Genomic DNA, 21,214 nt, shown 5'->3' with positions numbered 1-21,214 from the left:
GACAAAGGTTCTAGGTACGAATTGGGGGTTTAATGGGATCTGCGTTCCCTATCTTCGCAGCTTTTGATCAAGTGTGTGATGACAGTGCGATGGTACGTGAATTGAATGCTGGCTTCGGAAAGGATAGGCTACTGGCGGGCTACTTGGACGCTGCTACACTAGGCACACCAAAAGCAATAAAAGCTTGCACATAGCTATTGTCATGTAAAAATAGTCAAGAGGATTCCGACATTTGTACAGCAAATCAGAGTTGTCCTCTGGCTATACAAGCCAGCAGTCCGCCTATTACATACAGCGTTTTTGGGTGCGCCATTCATTCGACGTATAGACATCTCGATGTAGTGATCTACGTGCATATTTGAATATTGTGTATGGATTTAGTCTTGTGTATCTGATGAGAAAAAGATTTCAAAAACATACAACAGAAGGGATTCGCTGGTGGTCACCCACCCAACTACTAACCTCCCGGCGTGTGGCTTGAGTACGGCTGAGCGGACGGGAAGCCCTATTTTCCACACCCTGTGGTCGTATGTGGCGGGATAGCGCAGCCGAGCTATCAAGTAAAGACTCATATTAGATTTTGATTTAAGCCCAAAGACCTCACTAACGGAGGCGGTAATAGGGGGCCCTATGATCGGCTAGACAGTAGAATGAGACGGGCATAATGTCAGGGTGGTGAGACATCGAAACAGAGATACACTATTTCTATTCTTTATATACATCGGTGAATATAAATATTACTTTTCTAACAAATTTGGAATCTTATTAAAGCCTGTATAGGCCAGTGCCTGTGGTTGAATTTACTGCTCTTATAGTAGATAACTTTAAAATCTCTGTAATCTAATATATTGTTTAAGGCTCCCGTAATCTTCTGCTAATACATTCAATATGATAGGAGGCAAAGGTTCTTCGTTAAGGCCATACTTGTAAAAGGCCCGAGTGTGATGGAGGGCCTTAGTATGGCCTGAGTATGGCCTGAGCGAGTCCGACCCCTCACACCAATTCTGACCCTGGTCGAATTGTGCGCAATTGAGCTCAATCAAATCACACCTTCTAAGCCCAACGATCAAATTCCTCCAATGGATCTCGCCATGTAGGGCAAACGGAAGTCAATTTCTAGCCTTCAGCACTTTGCATAGCGGTCGCTCTTCAAATCGGCATGGATACCTCAGGGACCTCAACTTTGTCTGCATATCTCAGCCTTGAGATTGGACTAGCCAGTCTTCAGCGCGGTCAACCAATGAACTAAGTATCAACACAAATCCCTGCTACTATGCCCATTGAAAATGCTCGCAATGCAGATAAATCCCGCCCGACTTGGCCCCCTTCAGGACCTTCAAGTTCTCCTCAGCAACCGCATTGCGAACATCACTCTGCATCGAAATCGGCCCACAAACATAAACCCCGAGCGACTCGCCGGGATGAACTGCTTCGTGAATGATCGCAGGGAGCTGTGGCCGGCCCTTCGAGCTGTCCATGGTGAGCATCGCTTGATAGTTCGAAATATCCCCACTTGCGTGCAAGGGCCCCTGCTCTTTCAATTCAGCGGGGGTCTGCTGTCTCTGGGTCGGTTGCCGGTCGGACTCGTCACCAGTCAGATGGATCTGAATGTGAAGATCGAGCAGCGCGCCGGGCATGGGGAACTCGTCCAGCAGCCGACTGATAGCTTGATCGAACCACATGCGGCTTTCGGTGTCTCTAGTTGCCAGGATGACCCGCAGGGAGCGAGGCGCAGAAACGCCATTGCTGGAAGGCGGGTTATTGTACCTTGCTGCTTCTGTATCGTCCTCGCTCACGACATCAATTCCTTGGCCAGATTCTACGTCACCAGACGCTGACCGTGACGCGAGGAATTGCTGAATGAACGGCAAAGTCCATCCAATGCCAGATCCCCCTGCAATCAACAGGAGATTGTCGCTGCAAACGTAGGATTGCAGGTTGATTCCGCCGTACGGGCCGTCGACGAGCACCGGCACAAAAGCCTCCAGGCGCGCCACGGCGTATTCGTAAAGGCGCGCCGTAAAACCGCCTTGATGGCGGATGTAGAAGACGAGGTGGGATTCGTCACCGGGCTTTTCTGCTGGCAGGGAGCAGATGGTGAACGGGTGCGCCGAGAGCGCATGGAGTAGCCCGAAGCTGGTGAAGCGGAGGAAGCAGTGCTGGCCGGGTCGCCACCGGAAGGCCACGGGGATTGTGATCCGGATGAAGCCGTTGCTTTCCAGGTGAACTTGGGCCTTTTGGCACATTCCATACTCGAAAAGCGTCCGCAGCCAGGGATGGAGGAAACATGGGACGTATACGGCGGCTGTCGCGATAAAGTAGTGCCTAGATAGATATTGGTGGTGGTGTTCAAGGGGGCCGCTTCAGATGCTTGTGCTTACCAGGAGGTCAGGGTATAGTCGCAGTGCCAGAAGAAGATTAGAATAAAAACGGCAGCAGCAAAGAAGTGTGTCGCCTTGAAGAATTCGTAGCCCAGTTCTCTGCAACAAATTCATATTGGTGAGAACGTTGCATTTTTGTCCATTGCTGTGCTGTCACATACCTAATCACACTGTGTGAGGCAAAGGTAAGCCAGGCCTGGAAGATGATAGCCACAATTCCGGTCCAGTAAAAAATAAGGCTCATCTCAAATTGCATCACCATGTCATGGAATCGGATATGGTAGACAATGAAGGGAAAAGTATGCAAGAGCGCGAGGACAAAGAAGGCATAGGCTATCCATCGGTGAAATACTTGGAGCTTCTCATGGGAGACGCCGGTAAAGAGGGTGATCCAATTCGTCTTGGTGGCCGTTGCGCTGTACACAGTTATTATATCAAACAACGACTTCAACCACTTGGAGACTTACAAGACAAAGGGCATGCACGCCAGCGCCATCCATCCCGATCTTGTAGCAAGGGGAGGCGAACCACCATAGTCTAGACTGGACCAGTAGTAAGGCTGGGGAATGAGCACCATGCCTGATAATCCAGCTATCATCAGCTTCGACATGTTCGCTCTAGCGGCGATGTTGGCTTACAGAGGAAGAAGACGGCCCCTGCCGCACCCAGAAGCAGGACTCCCAAGGGAGCTGAACTCCATCCCAGTGCACAGACATGAAAGCCACGGTAGGACAAGTATCGGATGAAGGCAATCAACCTTTGCCATACTCGGGCGCCCCGAAACTTTCTCCGGTTACCAAGTATCGAAGAAAGGAAGTACCCGATGATGAAGATCCCAATTGAACACATAAAGAACGCGATGGTCGGTAGAGCGTAGACATAGTCGGCGATGTACCTATTTGCATTGCATAGATGTCAGCGAGAAGTCTAAGGACTATTGGCGTCGGTCGGGGAGAATCCAGGGAGCAATCTGACCAAAAATGCCATCGCTGTATATAGTAGTCACATTGTTCCGTTGTGAAGCCATCACAGGTGAACTCCCGACTCCCTGTCAGCTGGACCGGTGATGTGAGCCAGGCTGCGGACATCTTGCAAGTCTTGCCGCGGGTTGTAGCAAGCCGTTTCGAGGCAGTTGGAATGAATCTCCGGCCAAATGTGGCAGGACAGAGGATCTGGGGTTTATTGCTATTACTAAGTACTACTATCAAACTATCCATCAGTGCTGCCTGAAGGAGTGCAGCGTGATCAAGTAGAGCCCTGATGGCTCTAGCGCTTTGACCCACTTGGCTAGACCCGAATCGCCTGTTACCATGAGCAGATTTGAGCTTGATTACCCTGCTCTCCATTGGTTGCTCGCCCTTAGCATCCTGTGTGTGGCGACGGTGTGTGGCTTGATAGTGGAGTTGTCATATGCCCTGTGCATACTCCCATTGCTAAAGGTGCGCAGTTCCGCTCAGTCTCTATACGCCAACTTCGACATGATATTATTACATTTCTCTGTGAGCACTGAAAGCTCAGAACGACATAACCACCCAGCTAGTCTTATGGACCATTGATACCCTGTCAAGTGTCTCAGGCAAGTTACCTGGTATTGTCACACCCGCTACGAGTCATCTAAGTCATCTACACTCCAGCTCCTGGCTTCCCGACCAGTCGCGGTCGCGTTAGGTTGCGCGGAGATGAGTGTCAAAGATCTAGCTTCATATTAGGCAATGTCGAAAACGATCGCTGGTGTAGTCTTGCATGATGTGCGTTTTCTTAGTATGCTAGAGGCGGAAAGATGAATTGAATTCCAAACGTGTCTAGCTTGATTTTTCTTTAACAAATGACTATACCGTGTTCGCCTGGTGCCATCAATCAGGGCTAGATTACGAATTAAATCCACCCGGTTCCTCCCGTCCCGGATGTACAGTGAGAACTTTTGCCCTGATCGTGCTGTAAGTCACGTGAAATATTCTAAAGTACTAGTATATATCTCTACCAACCATGATTTTGCTAATAAAGTCAACCCCTCAGTACTCATGCTCCGACTTTACCCAGAAAGCGAACGTTCTACATTCATTTTAGTTGAAATTGATCCCCCACTTCCTAAGTTCTCGGGGCTGATGCCCGGCTGTATATCACTTCGAGCCAAGCCCTAGGCGAAAATCACTATATGACCTGCCTGCCATCATCTGTGTGTTACGTATTCGTGGATTCGAACCCACCAGACGCTTGGCATCTGATTGTTGTAGTGGGTCCCCGCAGTTGATGATCGAGATACCACCGTGGGATCTTTTTCTCTCCCACATCCAGACCTCCACCGCTGCAATTAGAAGTCAACCTCTTCCAATAAAACCAGAGGGATAACGTATGCATGCAGGAGGAAGCAGGCTCGGATTGACAAAATCAGCGCTGAAAGGACGGTCGCGAGACGTGATTGACACTGAGAATTGTTCCTGACGCGATCATTGGGCTGAACTATTGAGCAGCGGACAGCAGAGCACCCGCTCCGCCTGCTACAGCCTCTGGCTCAATAGCTAAACCCATCCTGATGTGACCAGATCTCACGTCCCGGCAGCCCGCCGGCCAAGATTCGCGCTTGAGCACTGGCAACCGCTTGGCTCACATCGTGGGCCATCGACGCCGGCCCGCAGGACACGACACCAACGCAGCGGCGGACGCTCGACCTCCACGCCGACAATATCCACTAGCGGCGGCCTACCCTGGCGAACCAGGACCGGCAGCGAGAAACCAGCCGTGAGCGCCTCCTTACCATCGACTCCCTCCTCATCGGAGGCCGCGTGCCTCCCGTCCTGCGGCTCTTCCTCTGCACACAGCGAGCGGGGCTGCTTTTCCGCCCCCGCGACAATCGTCTTCTCACTACTTTTGTAGTCTTGCGTGATGTGCGTCTCGTGGATGACAATCGTCAGTCCACCGTGGGCGCCCGAGGTCTGCATTCTGCCCTCCTTCTCCTCGCCTTCACTTGCGCTCCCACCGAGGGGAAGCATGGTGCCGGCCGTCACCAGGGGGCGCCATTGCTGGGAGGCTAAGAGACGCACAAGGGCGAACAGGCGAGACAAAAACGATCCGCTCTTTCGTCTTCGCGCAGGAACCAGAAGACCGAGCAGTTTGCCGAGGGCGACAAGAATGATAGTAACGAGGAACAAGGCCACCGTGGGCAGGGCATAACGGTGATCAGCCTCGTACCAGAACACCCACCAAGATTCTTTGAAGGCGCATTGCTCCGGGATCAAACTACACGTCCCGGCATTGCGGTTGGAGTGCAGGGCGACGGGCGAGGTCAGTCACGGTATCATAACCATGCTGGATGTGCGGACAAGATACAAGAGAGGGGGATTGAATAGGAGAGGTGAAGAGGGAAAGAGTAAGAAGTGGTGTCTAGTGGTAGACAGGATAGAATTGAAGCGAAGTGATTTTCTCTGTCTCTACATTCCTTATGCCTATGGTAGCCAATCGCAATGCATGTATATCCTTTGCAGAAGAGAAATGACTCTGTGGCGCAACAGATTTGATAGTAGATTGTAGTAATCTGCATGTAACATGCGACGCGTCGAGACAGTATTTAGTGCTCAGTATATACTCGCCAACAACACTTCATTGAGCTAATTATCAATCCTAGCCTGAGCCATTTTTGGCGGGGAATTACACGCAGTACAGTCGAGATTTGAGCACATTTGAGGGGATTTTGGGCAGGTCAGCGCGCGGCCTAATGCATTAGCGTGAAACTAGCGTAAGAAGTAGCGTCCGAGCCTGGCGGGTCGGCGCGGGAGAGAGAGAATTCGAGATATCAGTCGAAGTTGTTGGCCGATATGTCAAGGCGCAGTCTTCTGATAGTTTATTTCTCTTTCGGCTTGCCCTTTTTCACTTTCTTTCTTCCTTCTATCATTTCCATCCCCAGCAACATTTCTCTGCGTCCACGGCATTTCCCTTCAACGCAATGATGGACATGGATATGAGCTCCACCACAACAACCATGGCTATGGCCATGGGAACCAGCACAGCCACGAGCTCCAGCACAACAAGCATGTCAACCGACTCTTCCTCCTCTTCTGTGTCAATGTCTATGACGATGGTCTTTTTCACTTCGACCACCACACCCTTATACTCCAACGCCTGGACTCCCTCCACCACCGGGCAGTACGCGGGAACATGCATCTTTTTGATCGCCCTGGCCGTCATTCTCCGTTTCCTCCTCGCGCTTAAACCGATATGTGAGAGAAGTCTGTGGAATGACGGGATATCGAGATCCTGCCCCGAGCACGGCCACGGGAGAACCCGGTGGGCCATCAACCCTGCCGCCGGCCGCGCCACGCTGGAGTTGGTGGTTGCCGGTGTGGGTTATCTACTGATGCTGGCGGTCATGACCATGAATGTAGGATACTTTCTGTCGGTGCTCGCCGGTCTGTGGCTAGGGACATTCGTTCTGGGGGGATGGGCCAGCGATACACTTTATGCACATCATTGAGATGGACTCAAACATACAGGATGAGGGACACATGGAAGGGAAAACAAGATTAAAACCGTTTCGCATTCCGTGTCACTGCCATGACACGATTATCGGTATCGAGTAGGAATCAATTCGTGAAAGACACACTATAGCCGGAAAGAATCATCTAACCTGCTCGGTAGACCGATGTAATGCTTTTTCCCGTGCCTTTAGAAATTCACCATCACCACCCTTGCCCTTCGACTCGGGCCGCGATGGCTCCAGACTATTTGATGGCGTTGGCCCCTTGATTTGCTTTTGATCGTGTCGCCACCGTCATCGTCATGTTGGGCTCTGCAGAGGGTTGCCATTGGAGCACAAAAAGAGCCTGGGTGCGAGATTGAGCGACGACGCGCACGATTTTCACACAGGTACCTCTCTACCGGGACAAGTAGTCATGAGTTAGTTCGATAACACCCACACAAACACAAAGACCAATAAAGATTCATAGAAACAGGTGTCGAAAAAGATGTCTACCGGGATGTGCTGCCTACTTGCGCGCATGGTTCTGTGTGGGGCTGGGTCTGAGCGGTGAGGTAAGATGCCTCGGAATGAGGTCCGTGATCTGCGATGCTTCGCAGGTAGCGAGAGGGGAGGTGCACGGCCCGGGCGAGGGGATGGTCACTGCAGGTCAGAGACAAATCCGCACCGAACACCAACAGCGATCTTGGGTGCGATGACATCTTCTGCACGGTAACACAATGGAAGAATATCTAATGTGTATGTTATCAAGTTCTGGTACGATACATCGCCATGATGTGCTGCGTTCTGTCCCTATTTATGTTTGTTTTTCTTTCACCTCTATGCGCTTCCCATCGGCCCTCGGGTAGCCCTGATCGGCAAAAGCCCGCTAGCGCCGAACGCAAGAGCATCGTCACAGTCATGGCATCTACGTACGGTGCAGTGAGTGCACTAGCTGTTTTTCGATTCTTCTTTACTTTGTTCTTCTGTTGGGATCATCAGTGGAATATTCCATGGCAGTTGCAATTGATACTTACTGTCTATCTACTTGGTACTACTTATGGTAGATGATATCCAGAAAGATAGGCAATATAAATATCATGTTCAATCTTCCCGTTTGCAAAATATATCTCGAAAGCTTCGCAGCTAGATAGACAATTGGTAAATGCTTTATACTGAACCAGTATAACTCACTGCTTCGATAGATCTCTGTAAGAGAGTCTAAAGTAAAAATATCATCCTCGTATACTATTTAGTGCAATGGGGCGAGAAATAGAGAATGGTGTCTATCAAAGACCCCGTCTCGGCAAAGCACCATCGACGACCGGCCCCTCCCGCCCGGAAGTCATCTACCCTGCCGCCCCGATCTCCATATTCTGGTCCATACCTTCTTTGTTCGACTGCATGTAACTATTTGATCCCCATATTTCCCGTTCTTTTCCCTGCTTGGCTTTGTGTCATTTTATTTTAGTTCATTTACTAATTTTCTCAGTTTCTCTTTCTTTAGTTCTTTTCATTTTTCATTTTTTTTTTATCTTTTTTATTTCTTTTATTCTTGCTTTTTCTTATTTCAACTTGGCTGCTTGGCAATGTCAACGAAGGAGAAACATCCAGGTGTGCTACACAATCTACAAGAACGGGCATCTAGGGCGAACAGTACGGTGCCTTGGGCTCGCCGACGATGTCATGCTCCGCTACCAATCATACCTCTTAATTATGTTTCTCTTTTTCGTGCTTCGTTTAAGGTTATTGCTTACTGACAGCCGTTGATCTTTCCGTAATGCTGAGCCCGCCGGAATAAGCAGGAAGTCATTCCGTCAAGTTAAGGTGAGGTTGGAAGGTTGAAAGAAACAACCCCGTTTGACTCTTGCTACCTGATGCCAAAGCCCTACTTATGCACTAAGCTACCTTATTCAAGCACATACGACCACAGGGTGTGGAAAACAGGGCTTCCCGTCCGCTCAGCCGTACTTAAGCCACACGCCGGGAGGTTAGTAGTTGGGTGGGTGACCACCAGCGAATCCCTTCTGTTGTATGTTTTTGGACTTTTATCACTAGCCCCGCACTCAACTGAGGGACGCTGAGTTTTTCCTGCCACTTAATTATTGTTTTATATCCAACGCAGCGTGGATAAGATAAGCCATTATTCTTATACATAGGGTTCTCCCGTAAACCTTGGTCAAAAACCCGAGTAGACCCTCGTGAATCCTTTGTACTCTTTCTGAGTCCTATGGAATCAAGCCAGTTCAGTCAAATAGAAGAAAGCCATAGAAGAAGTACGATCGCTCTGTCCTAAGCTCACTAGATCCTGCGGAAGAGCAAACCGGGCTTGCGAGCAAAGACACGTCTTGTCTATGCTGTCTTGTTCCGACTTCTCGACCATGGTAGTGGCGAGGCCTTGAGGCCTTCTGGGAAATGGACCCGTTTGGGAATCTAGACAAGACAGATGCTCCCAGCTGCATGGTTTAAAGCTCTACCATGCGAATCCCGAAACTGGGTTCACTAAGGTCGCCGACCTCACTTACGCTATTGAGATTGCCACACACGTGGCTAAACAGACACCAGACACAGACCCCAAGCTAGGCTTAAGGCTTGTAAATCTAAGCAGGGCGCACAAGTTTCACTATGGACGAGATCGAGCTGAAGCGACCAGAGAGTCTGGATTGAGGGCGGTGGAAAAGGCAATGCAGCTCACAACTTCTGGCAGCATTGACCGAGCTAGAGTGTTACATGAACACGCAGTCTATGCTCGGTGGGACAAATAGCGATCAGGCAATTGATGATATGGAACATGCTATCACTCACATGCCCTAGGAGGGAATCGGTGCTATGGGGAATTGGCCCGATGTTTGCTCCTCCGCTATCCCGCACTCAATCCACAAAAGACTCTGAAGACGCTCATGGTGCCATCCAGGAGGCTTTGCAAATTATTCCAAACAACCAACCGTCGTACTCGTATGTGTTTGAATTCCGAGATAAGGGCGGCGTAGGAGCAGGTAGCAAGGGCTTACGTGAGTATTCCCGCTCAGAGATTTGCTTAACATCTTGGGCAAGGTGTCCCTGGATAGATCTCAGTGATTGCGCGAGCAAGCTTGCAGAGTGGGATGTGTGGTGGCTTAGAGACGCACCGGCAACTTCAGGAAATATTAAAGCTGCAGGGGCAAGATCCAGCATGGTTTCCGAGCTTGGGATACGCTTGTAATTTGATAAAAGGAAAGTTCGGGACTGATTGTTGACTTCCAGTGCGGTCCGCGGCGCGACGATGATTTATAGCTGTGCAATACCCTCTTTGTGCATGCTTAAGCAGAACGGTCTTGGATGACTATTTTCTCCAACTTTCGGGGCTGTGCAGTGCCCTGAAGATTTGGAGTCAATAGTCCGTGGTGACCAGGCAATGCCTGCAGTTACGACGGAAGCAGTAATGATCAGCAACTGATAATGCTAGATTTAAGCTTAGAGCTTTGTCTTAAACCCTGTTTGCTTGATCGGTGTAAGGTATAGATGATGGACGCGTCATGAAGCGCTGATCGCAGACGCGTTGTCTCTTCAGTAGGCTTGAAAAGAGGTTATTGTCGGAACTCGGAACTCGGGGAACGGAGGGTATCAGGGTGGAGTCGGCCGAAGTTACCCCAAGTAGAGGGCAACATCCCACCAATATATGGACAGGCGGGGGGCTATTCTAAAATCTAGCCTGTCTCAATACTAGCATGTTTCTGCAGTGTGCAAAGTGCAGTGTGAGCCAGTGAAGGGACATAATTGTAGTTCATGAGTATGGCAAGGGATGAAGGATGTTCAGGTCACCGAGGAAGTTAGGGTTGCTATGGATGGTACCTCAGGCATCACCTGCCCAGGTGGGTGTGAAGCCATGCCCCTGAGGACAAGCCTGATATGGACCCTGCCAGCTGTAGATTTGACGTAGACGGTGGAGGTATGCAAGCACTTTAATTTTTTAGCGCCGGTCCTGCCGTGTGTGAGGAGAAGATATCCGCACATAGTGATAGGCGTATGCCACTACACCTTTACAGGGCCCATCTCCGATGGACCCTTGTGATGAGAACGACTCACTTGACTGGGATACTTCTTACTTGAAACCAATATGTGCTAGTACGTTCAATTGCCCTTATCTCCAATGAATCAAGTCTCCCGGCACCCCGCCCTCTCCAGCCATCTATATAAGATACATTGCCAACCCCCCCCAACTCCCTTCCAAGCCAACACCAGCAACTTCATTGTTACAACCCACCTCAGCATCATGATCGCCAATACTCTGACTGTTCTCGCGCTCAACGCGCTGATCGGCCTCGCCCAAGCCGCCCTCATCAATGGCACCGAGTGCGCCGACGTCCACTTCATGCTGGCTCGCGGCACCACTGAAGACTACCCCGGAACCACCTACACGATGGCGGAACTGGCGGCGGCAAACATGACTACTCTGACTACCAACTACGAGAGCATCATCTACCCCGCCGTCAGCGAGACCAGCTCGGACAGCTACTTCGTTGGGCGGGCGGCAGTCGGCAGCCAGGTCAACCGCTATGCTGCCGCGTGTCCTCGCTCCAAGATCGTCCTGATCTCCTACTCCCAGGGTGCCATGATTGTTGGAGACGCTCTTGCTGGCGGTGGCGGCGATTCGACCTTGGGCAACGCCACCGAGCCGCTGATCTCGGAGGAGGTCTCGAAGCATAGTAAGCTTATTTCCCCATTCCTCGTTTTTCTCTGGTTATTCATGAAGAGCTGGTATGCGCTGTAGCCACAGTATATACAATCTGGCATCTAGACCGTCCCACGTCCAAATATTCTTTTAAGGGTGTTCCACTAACCTCGGGGGACCCCGTGCTATATAGTTGCTGCCAACGTCTATTACGGCAACCCGCGCCACGCCCCCTACCAGCCCTACAACATGGGTAACAACACCTGGAACGTCACCGGAGTAAGTTCTTCCTCACATTACATGCTTTCCTTCACGCTTCTTTGGCTAATCACTAGCACAAGAAATACCCCCGCCTCGACTACCAGATCAACTACCTCCACGACAGGTACCGCCACGTCACCGCGGACTGGTGCAACAACGGCGATGGCGTCTGTTCCCCCTCCGAGGGCGCCGACAGTCTGTCCCTTCACATGGCGTACGCAAGTGACTACGATCCAATCGCTGCCGCTTGGATTGTTGAGAAGCTGGGTGCCTAGGCTTTCGTTGCTCGGGAGGAAGGGTAGGGGAAATGTCCCTTGGGCATTGGCGGGTCACTTCTGAGTTTCTGTCGGCACTGTTCGGTGTTCACACGTGTGCATGGTTTAAGCAAGTAGTTGGTGGCTTTGTTAGTGTTGTCCACCCATGTCCTTATCTAGCTTTTATGTGGGTTCCTCCGGGGCCTAACTAAACAATATCGTTTCCATGATTCCGGAATTGTAGCCAGGAGGTGGCGACTGGAACCAAGGGGCTTGTACTATTCCAGCTTGCATTCGTCATGTATATGGTACTGTATGTACGTTTACTATCGCTTGAAAGTTGAGGAATGGTCATAGGAGATGTGGTTGTTCTTGTTAGTGTAATATAATCTAGAAGAATAGGAAAATGTATGTTTCAGTGGTACGGGATTTTATCACTCGCATTTGAGCATTGAGGTCTTCCATTCACTGGTATGTGCTTATTAAGTCTCAACAATAATAGACAAGACCTTGTTCTGGTAAGGGGGTTGAGTCGCGGCTGTTGTCACTTCCACGTGAGCGATATTTGTCGAACGAATCACTCTCTTACAGTCTCGAATTCTCTTCTGCGTCAATAGGCTAGACGACCTAAGGTCCTGGGGGTTGCGGACTCCACAGAGCAGCATTAAACATGAACGCTAGGTCCATAGTGGGGAACATCGATGTGCCCAAGATCGGTTGCAGTGGATCTTCGGGGTAGAACAGATGGTCTGGGTTCGTTGCTGAGGTATTGAGGTACTCCGTGAGGGAGACTGATTCGTCATTCTACCATTGATATGTGCTTGCGTTAGAGCATCATGCATGGACGATTTGGAAGGAATAGGATGGCAGAAGAGGCTTACAGCCGTGTGGCTGGAATCATCAGCGCTTTGCGGGTCGGGGGCTGGCTGGGAAGCCAGCGGTTGTACGTTGTGGTCTGATCTCGGGCGATGAGGAGTGCTGCCGGTGATGCTGCCTGAGGCATCTGGCTGCTGCTGCGACCTGGCGCGCAGATTCTGCACGAACTCTCGCGCGATATGCGAGAACTCGGCGGGCGTCGACGGCGGCAAGGAGCCCTTGTTGCTGACTTCCCACCGACTGAAAAACCCGGCTGCTATGTCCAGATAGGCGAGGTTGGTGTTGGTCTCTGCGTGGAAAGGATTGTGGATGACGAAGTCGAAGATGACGAAGACTGCGGAGATGGGGACAATACCGAGCTCCCTGATTAGGGCCGTCAGCTATCTGTCAAAGAGTATGGCGATATGTGGGGAGAGAAGAGATACCACACAGGCACATGGGCTTCATGATCAATATGACGGCAGTCAAAGATCACAGCTCGCGCTGTCTCCATAAGCTGGCGCTTGGTTTCCTGGTCGGGCTCACTCGGTTGAGCGGCGGTGAGATGGATTCGAAGACGACATAGGGTCATCAACAAGGCATGATAGATGGAGCGCAATTGAAGTCCCATCTCATGCGCACATGGGTTGCTGAAATTCGCAGACCGAAATGGTTGGCTGGGCTGGAATTCTGGGCCCAGGGAAGAAGCCCATGCTTCTAATTCGGCGGAAATGGAACTGATGGCTGCAAGTCGTTCCACTTTCGGCATCTGGACCGCACTCACGGAGAAGAGGCGCTCATACATCCGTGACATCAACCGGCCCAGGCGGGCGGTGGTTAAGAGCCAGTCCAGCTGGCCGACCACCGCCTCGGGCACATCGGGCACAGGGCAGCCTATGTCATACTCGGGGATCATCTAGAAGCATTGCTTAACAATGTGTCATTGTTGTTGAGGTTTGGGATCACCTTACTGAAGCACGTCCTCGAAAGAAGCAGGTTACTTGTTCCTGCCAATATATGACCCAAAACACCCTGTGGCAGAGCTTCTCGTCCTCGGTGAGTACATAGGCTGCATTGTAGCCTAGGACTTGCACCATTCTTGCAGCCTCAGAGATTAAGGTCTCTCCTATTTGCACACAGGAGAAACTTGTCGCAAACAGTGCCTAGGGCCAGCGTTAGCCCAGAATGTCGATCACATGAACACTGATCACGAACCATCGCTGTCAAGGCCTGCTGGACAGTCAGTTGTGCTTGGTTCAGATATGGATGAGACGCACCTGAACATTGAACAAGCCTTCAGAAGGCCCAAGAAGATTAGGGAATAGTCCTAATGCGACCTGAAAATACTTCCACGCTTTCCCTTGCCCCGGCTTGAAGGAGCCACCTTCAGTGTATTGACATCCTGATGCCAAAATAGTATGATATAAGGCACTGAAGGGAGCACTCTCTACCAGTAGCTCCGCGAGTCGAGGTCCAAAAGCTTGTTGTTCAAATTTGGTGCGATCGAGGAAAGGCGAAAGGGGATGCAGGGCTTCGAAATATGCTAGAAGACCCACAATTAATACATCCCCACGGCCACGGTGGGGAACCTTGACTGACCGGCTATGTAGCGAGCGGCATCATCGGGGGCAGCATAGACGGGAGATTCCGGGCTGCGGAACCTGATTCCAGCGTCATGAACATGCTGATGCATATGCTGTCCCATGCCCTCAAGAAGATCTCGCAGTCTTGTGTGTCCAAGGATAGTGGTCAGTGAGCGGATGTGGCTCTCCGAGAAGAACGCCATGCCGGTACTGAGGACTAATGCAGATTGTCAGCTGTTGTACAAGTACGGATATGATGTTGGCCGTTACCATGGTTCTCGTGGGTCTATTTTGGTAAGCTTTGCACAATTGCACTGATCAAGGGAGTCGAACCTTGAAGATAGAGCATGCGGCACGGTTCCTTCCGTCCGCGCGTCGGTCGACAAGGATGTGGTCGACATACAACCGTGAAGCATCCGCAGGCGTGGAGGTGGAGAACGGAGTACGAATGTCATCGGAAGCAGACAAGCTTGCTTTCACAAGTTTACATCAGGACTCAGTTCCGTGGATTTAGTTGATCACCTCTTACCTGGACTTGGCCCTGCCGCGGACTCCTTGGGTTTTAATTGCCTCCGTGTCAGACTAAAGTTACAGCGGATGTTTCGTTTCTGCGACAAGTTTAGTGCCCACCATAGGGAGACGCATCTACCACTGGCGTCTGCGAGTAGCATAGCGTACCTGACACTGGGTGCAAGAGGGGCTTGTTGGTGGACCTAATGCTCACATCAATATCAGATCACTGGGCAGACAGGCACTTTGGGGCAGCGCATATGACGAGCGACGATAGTGAAATTTACGTAAGCAGCGAATCTTCCTCGCCTTGCAGTTGTCGCAAGACTTGGCGACTCGAGGTTGAAGTCGGTCTGGCATTTGTGGTTTCAATTGTGTGCAGTTGGTTCAGCCATGGGCATTGGCATTAATGGGAAGCCGATGAAAGTGAGGTTGGAAACCGAGGGGCGGTGAGGATAAGAAGGAACGGAGTTCCTCCAGCTCCGCGGTCATGTGATCTCGGGTCTCGGAGGTCAAGCAAGCCCCTTCCAGCTTCTCGACTCTCGGCTCTCGATCCAACTCCGACGGTCTTCCATCCACTTCAACCCTTCACATGCAACCAAAGAGAAACTCCCTTCTGGAAGATGAATGCCCCCAAGTGGGCCCAGCCATCACCAGTTCCCATCTGGTGGTGTGTTGTTAGGCTCAGCATTTTTCAAGCTCTTATCACTGCGCTCGCACCCTCCACTCATTTATAAACCATGGCATCCGACGCTTTATCTACGTTTCGACCTTTGTCGAGTCCTCCTCCCGTCGGTCGATCGTGGTACTCTCAACGAACTAACTCAATATGAGCACCCAAAACGAGAAGGCAAGCAATTCTGATGACGAATCGACAGCACACGATACCTTATGGCCGGAAAATGGCCACGAGGAACTGAGAAAGATCGCCACTCGGCAATCCACCAAATCAGCAGCTGAAGTCAAAGGCTCACATGAAGCCCAACCGGTAGCTCTCGACCCTAGAAGCCCAGGTTTTGATTACATGGCATGGACACAGCATCAAGTGGAACAATTCGAGAGAGACAGAACCGCAAGACGAACAGGGGTGGCTTTCAGGAATGCCACTGTGCAGGGCCATGGCGCAGAAATCCAAATCCAACATACTGTCGCGTCAAATCTCCTAGCTCCGATACAGGGAAGTCTATCTCGGCGTGGTAAACAAAAGAAAACAATTCTGCACGACGTTCACGGGAGTCTCGAGCACGGTGAGATGCTACTGGTGCTCGGTAGACCAGGAGCTGGGTGCTCTACTTTCCTGAAAACCCTGGCTGCTGAGACGGAGGGGCTTGACTTGTCCGCAGATGCAGTATTCAATTATGACGGGATCTTGCAACCGGAGATGAAGAAGTACTACAAGGGAGAGATTCTCTATAACCAAGAAGTCGAGAAACGTGAGCCGCCGCAAGCCTCTGCCTCGACTTGGCAAGTGCATGCTAAACATTCAACCAGATTTTCCTCATCTCACCGTTAGCCAAACACTTGACTTCGCCGCAGCGGCACGCGCCCCCAGGATTCGCCCTGATGGAATGTCTCGAAAGGAGTACATCACGCACATGCGGGATGTAGTGATGGCGATATTCGGTTTGTCACATACGGTCAACACCAAAGTTGGCAATGACTTCGTTCGCGGCGTCAGTGGAGGGGAGCGCAAGCGCGTATCCATTGCAGAGATGGCACTGGCAGGCTCGCCACTTTGCTGCTGGGATAATGCCACCCGCGGTCTGGACTCGGCGTCTTCTTTGGACTTTGTCAAGGCACTGCAGATTGGTTCCAAGGTCTTTGGGACAACGCACATAGCCACGCTCTATCAGCCATCGCAGGCAATTTACCATCTCTTCGACAAGGTGGCAGTCTTGTACGAGGGACGTGAGATCTTCTTCGGCCTTGCCTCGCAAGCGAAACAGTATTTCCAGAGCATGGGCTGGCATTGCCCTGCTAGGCAGACCACTGCGGATTTCTTGACTAGTGTGACGAACCCTACAGAGCGGCAAGCTTCGACAGGCTTTGAGGATAAGGTCCCCAGGACACCAGAAGAATTCGAAGCCTACTGGCGAAACAGTCACGAATACAAGCAACTAATGCAGGAAATATCGGACTACGAAGCAAGATACACCGACAATTCCGAATCCACCCAAGCATTCAAAGAGAGTCATGTCATGCGCCAAGCTCGGCACGCCCGTCCAAAATCTCCCTACTTGATAACTGTCCCAATGCAGATTAAGATATGCATGATCCGATTCTATCAACGTGTATGGAATGATCTACCATCCACCTTAACCTTGATGATAGGCCAGATTGTCTTCTCGCTGATTATCGGGTCCCTCTTCTTTGGATCACCGTTCGGAACGCAGGACTTTAGCTCCAAAATGTCCGCGTTGTTCTTCGCCATTCTTCTCAATTCGTTGCTCACGGTGTCCGAGATTCAGAATCTTTATGCGCAACGTCCAATAGTGGAGAAACATGCCTCGTACGCATTTTATCACCCGTTCTCGGAGGCTCTAGCTGGCGTGTGTGCGGATTTCCCAATCAAACTCGCAAACAGTCTGGCTTTTAATATTATTTTTTATTTTATGTGTGGACTACGCTACGATGCTGGTCCATTCTTTGTCTTCTATCTATTTGTGACAATGGCTCTATTGTGTATGAGCCAGGTCTTCCGTACCCTGGCAGCCGTGTCGAAGGCGATCCCTCAGGCACTTGCGGCGGCGGGTGTCATTCTACTCGCAACAGTGATCTATACCGGCTACCTTCTCCCGCAACCCAGCATGCACCCTTGGTTCAAATGGATCTCTTACATCAACCCGCTCAGATACGCATTCGAGGCTCTGGCTGTGAATGAGTTTCATGGTCGGAATTTCCCTTGTTCCACCGTGATTCCCGCATACCCGGGGTTTACCAGCGGATCTGGCTCCTACTTCATCTGTGGCGAGAAGGGCGCGATTGCTGGGGAATTGTTCGTCAGCGGAGACCGGTATCTCTCTGTGAGCTACGGCTATGAGTATCAACATCTGTGGAGAAACTTTGGCATTCTCTGTGCCTTCACAATCGCCTTTCTCGCTTTTTACCTGCTGGCGACCGAAATCAACTCCCGCTCGTTCTCCGGGGCTCAGAGCCTGCTTTTCCGCCACGGCCATGTCCCCCTCGTATTTCAGCAGTACATCCAAGAGCCTGGGGCCACTGTTCTCAACACACCTCAGGAGAAAGAGGAAACAGAGCCTCCATTGCCGCCGCACCGCGACACGTTCACCTGGCGTAATGTCTGCTACGATATCGAAATCAAAAAGGAAAAGCGTCGCTTGCTGGACAATGTCAGCGGATGGGTGAAGCCCGGTACTTTGACTGCGTTAATGGGCGTGTCTGGCGCGGGAAAGACCACTTTGCTCAACGTTCTGGCCGGGCGCGTTTCGGTGGGCGTCGTGACGGGAGACATACTCGTTAATGGGTCGCCTCTTGGGGCAAGCGTCCAACGCAGCACGGGATACGTGCAACAACAGGATCTACACCTGCACACCGCCACAGTTCGTGAATCATTACAGTTCTCCGCCCTTCTCCGACAGCCCAAATCCGTTCCCGTGGCCGAAAAGTATGAGTTCGTGGAGAAAGGTAAGCTCGCGTCGGAAAGAATGGAACACAGGTTGGCAGTATGCTGACACAATCCCAGTTATTCGCATGCTTAAGATGGAGGAATTTGCCGAAGCGGTCGTGGGCTTTCCGGGTGAAGGGCTGAATGTTGAGCAACGCAAGCTTCTTACCATTGGCGTCGAGCTCGCTGCTAAGCCTGCTTTGCTCCTGTTTCTGGACGAACCGACCTCCGGGCTGGACAGCCAGTCCTCGTGGACCATCATTGCCTTGCTCCGTAAGCTGGCATCCAACGGACAGGCGATCTTGTGTACGATCCACCAACCCTCGGCGATGCTGTTCCAGCAATTTGACCGCCTCCTGTTTCTGGCTAAGGGTGGCCGCACCGTCTACTTTGGTGAGATCGGGCCAGAGTCTCGGACGATGCTGGACTATTTTGAGCGCCAGGGAGCGAGAAAGTGTGATAGCGCAGAGAATCCGGCCGAGTATATCCTCGAGCTTGCGGGTGCTGGAGTCAACAGTAAGGCCTCCCAGGATTGGCCTGCGTTGTGGAAGGCAAGTTCCGAAGCTGTGGAGGTGATGCGCATTCTCGAGCAAGACCCGTCACGCCCTCAGAGAAGCCGAACCGAAACCGATCCAGCAACTGAGTCCGAAGAGACCGCTTTTGCCATGCCGTTCAAGGATCAGTTCGCTGCTGTTCTTCGTCGCATCTTTCAACAATACTGGCGGTCGCCCGAGTACATCTACAGCAAGCTGGCCTTGGGAGTGCTCTCGGCTCGTAAGTTTGATCCACTGCTGCCCTCCACAAACTCCATCTATTGACTAACCCATCCACACAGTCTTCGTCGGCTTTTCCTTCTACCTCCCTGGCATCTCGGAGCAAGGGCTGCAATCGTCAATCTTCTCCGTCTTCATGATGACCGCAATCTTCACGGCGTTAGTCCAACAGATCATGCCTCAGTTCATCGTGCAACGCGACCTCTACGAAGTCCGCGAACAGCCGTCCAAAACCTACCACTGGGCCGCATTCCTAGGCGCTAATCTACTGGCTGAAGTCCCATGTCAGATAATAGTCGCCATCCTCGTGTACGCTAGCTTCATCTACTCGGTTTATGGGATTGTGGACTCGCAGCGCCAAGGGGTACTCCTGCTCCTGATCGTGCAGTTCTTCGTGTACGGGTCGACCTTCGCGCACGCGGTGGTGGCCGTGCTCCCGGACGCCGAGACCGCGGGCCTGATCGCCACGATGCTCTTCAACATGACCCTGGTGTTCAACGGAGTGCTCGTCCCGCCCGTCGCCCTGCCGGGCTTCTGGACCTTCATGTACCGCGTCTCCCCGATGACCTACCTGGTCAACGCGATCATCGCCACCGGCGTCAGCGGCCGTCCGGTGCACTGCGCCGACAAGGAACTGAGCATCTTCGACGTCCCGCCCACTTACGCTACGTGTGGGGAATATATGGAGGCGTATCTTCAGGCGGCAGGAGATGCCGCGGGCACACTCCTGAACCCCACCAGCACCGAACAATGCCAGTACTGTCCCCTGCAAGCTGCGGATCAGTACCTCGAGGGCCGCGAGATATACTACAGCCAGCGGTGGCGCAACTTTGGCCTGCTGTGGGCGTACATCGCATTCAACGTGTTCTTCGCGCTCGCGGTGTATTACGTCTTCCGGGTGCGCTCCTGGAAGAGAAAGGTCTGATTCTTCGCTCGGCACACCCCCGACTTGGAACACAGTGCGCAGGGACTTGGCCTGTAAATGGCTCTGCCATACAGAATTAGAAGAGGACATCTCATTCAATTCTATCAAACTTCCCTTCCATTCCATTTATAATCATTTCTTCTTTCTTTTCGTCACCGGATTCCACCGGTTTCTTGTGTCTGTGGTTGGTCCATCATTACCGCCCCGGTTCCTTGTGCAGTGTGCACTGCTCGGGAATATACCAAACACTGCCCAGAGTTTTAATTCCATTTTCTCATCCCATGAAGGCACTTCACAAACACCTGTTATATCAAATTTCAGATTGGAGGTGCATCAGTTATATATCTCTTGAATCGTTTCTAAACTTAGACTTCAATCGTACTATGAATGTTAGTCATAGATAAATTTTATAAGTGCCACTCATTCCTCTTCTCTGTCTCTATTCTATCTATCTAGTCAGTTCTATTATGAGAACAAACCTTTTCGAAAAAGGTTGATACTCCTCCCCATCGACTGCGTTCTCCTACCGAGAATCGTCTCAAGTGACACGGTATAGCCAGCAATAGGATCCACTGATATTTCTAGAGTCCCAGGGACACGCAAATGAACGAAAGGCCCTCCTAACATGGAACATAACCTACATCATCGGCGAAAGTTGTACTGTACCCGCGTCACGTGCCGAGCACCACGTGGATCAAGCCACCAGCAGAAGCCCTAGTGGGTCAGTCCTGTGATCCAGGTCTGGTACATGCTCGCCATATCCGCGGCCATTGCGGTCTGGAATTCAAACCTGTAGACAAGCAACGGACCTGAAATGGAAGGGAAAAAAGAAAAAAGAAAAAAAACTAAAACTGCTAGTAAAAGGGGGAAAGGTGGCGTGGTGGCCGTGGGAGGTCCCAGTCCCGACACCCGAAGGGCCTTGTCAGTCACGAAAGCCGAGACCCGA

At 51.4% G+C, this 21,214-nt stretch overlaps 5 protein-coding genes across 5 annotated transcripts; 3 read left to right on the top strand and 2 right to left on the bottom strand.

The window, feature by feature from the left end:
• Positions 1 to 830: 830 nt before the first annotated feature.
• ASPACDRAFT_126255 (uncharacterized protein) lies at positions 831 to 3,563 on the bottom strand. The gene is made up of 6 exons (XM_020196900.1): positions 3,357 to 3,563; positions 3,020 to 3,276; positions 2,849 to 2,960; positions 2,543 to 2,797; positions 2,382 to 2,480; positions 831 to 2,325 (listed from the first exon to the last, which is right to left on the bottom strand). Exons 1-6 carry the CDS (start codon positions 3,467 to 3,469, stop codon positions 1,272 to 1,274), a joined length of 1,890 nt encoding a protein of 629 aa, XP_020052322.1. The 5' UTR covers positions 3,470 to 3,563; the 3' UTR covers positions 831 to 1,271.
• A 2,794-nt stretch (positions 3,564 to 6,357) lies between these two features.
• On the top strand, positions 6,358 to 6,849 carry ASPACDRAFT_47339 (copper transporter family protein; the record flags this gene model as incomplete). The annotated part of the gene is made up of 1 exon (XM_020201942.1): positions 6,358 to 6,849. One exon carries the CDS (start codon positions 6,358 to 6,360, stop codon positions 6,847 to 6,849), a length of 492 nt encoding a protein of 163 aa, XP_020052321.1.
• A 4,234-nt stretch (positions 6,850 to 11,083) lies between these two features.
• On the top strand, positions 11,084 to 12,018 carry ASPACDRAFT_47338 (putative acetyl xylan esterase (Axe1); the record flags this gene model as incomplete). The annotated part of the gene is made up of 3 exons (XM_020201941.1): positions 11,084 to 11,516; positions 11,676 to 11,761; positions 11,824 to 12,018. 3 exons carry the CDS (start codon positions 11,084 to 11,086, stop codon positions 12,016 to 12,018), a joined length of 714 nt encoding a protein of 237 aa, XP_020052320.1.
• Positions 12,019 to 12,624: 606 nt separating this feature from the next.
• Positions 12,625 to 14,638, bottom strand: ASPACDRAFT_35535 (fungal specific transcription factor domain-containing protein; the record flags this gene model as incomplete). The annotated part of the gene is made up of 7 exons (XM_020200130.1): positions 12,625 to 12,801; positions 12,879 to 13,236; positions 13,299 to 13,768; positions 13,824 to 14,015; positions 14,068 to 14,085; positions 14,130 to 14,395; positions 14,452 to 14,638. 7 exons carry the CDS (start codon positions 14,636 to 14,638, stop codon positions 12,625 to 12,627), a joined length of 1,668 nt encoding a protein of 555 aa, XP_020052319.1.
• Positions 14,639 to 15,693: 1,055 nt separating this feature from the next.
• On the top strand, positions 15,694 to 20,570 carry ASPACDRAFT_1907031 (uncharacterized protein). Its single transcript, XM_020198835.1, has 4 exons — positions 15,694 to 16,378; positions 16,437 to 18,590; positions 18,649 to 19,344; positions 19,406 to 20,570. The coding sequence occupies exons 1-4, from the start codon at positions 15,775 to 15,777 to the stop codon at positions 20,266 to 20,268; spliced, it is 4,317 nt and encodes a 1,438-aa protein (XP_020052318.1). The 5' UTR covers positions 15,694 to 15,774; the 3' UTR covers positions 20,269 to 20,570.
• The last annotated feature ends 644 nt before the right edge of the window (positions 20,571 to 21,214 follow it).

This window comes from Aspergillus aculeatus (assembly GCF_001890905.1).
Source record: "Aspergillus aculeatus ATCC 16872 unplaced genomic scaffold ASPACscaffold_18, whole genome shotgun sequence".
Classification (NCBI taxonomy): Eukaryota; Fungi; Ascomycota; class Eurotiomycetes; order Eurotiales; family Aspergillaceae; genus Aspergillus; species Aspergillus aculeatus.
The sequence above is the reverse complement of the archived record's forward strand: the minus strand, read 5'-3'. Positions and strand labels throughout refer to the sequence as shown.

Coding starts and splice junctions, on each gene's coding strand:
- ASPACDRAFT_126255 (XM_020196900.1), bottom strand. CDS start 3,469: ATGTCCGCAGCCTGGCTCACATCACCGGTCCAGCTGACAGGGAGTCGG. Junction 2,961..3,019: donor AGGGGCCGTCTTCTTCCTCT/GTAAGCCAACAT, acceptor CTGGATTATCAG/GCATGGTGCTCATTCCCCAG. Junction 2,481..2,542: donor GCCTCACACAGTGTGATTAG/GTATGTGACAGC, acceptor AATTTGTTGCAG/AGAACTGGGCTACGAATTCT.
- ASPACDRAFT_1907031 (XM_020198835.1), top strand. CDS start 15,775: ATGAGCACCCAAAACGAGAAGGCAAGCAATTCTGATGACGAATCGACA. Junction 16,379..16,436: donor TAACCAAGAAGTCGAGAAAC/GTGAGCCGCCGC, acceptor ACATTCAACCAG/ATTTTCCTCATCTCACCGTT. Junction 18,591..18,648: donor GTATGAGTTCGTGGAGAAAG/GTAAGCTCGCGT, acceptor ACACAATCCCAG/TTATTCGCATGCTTAAGATG.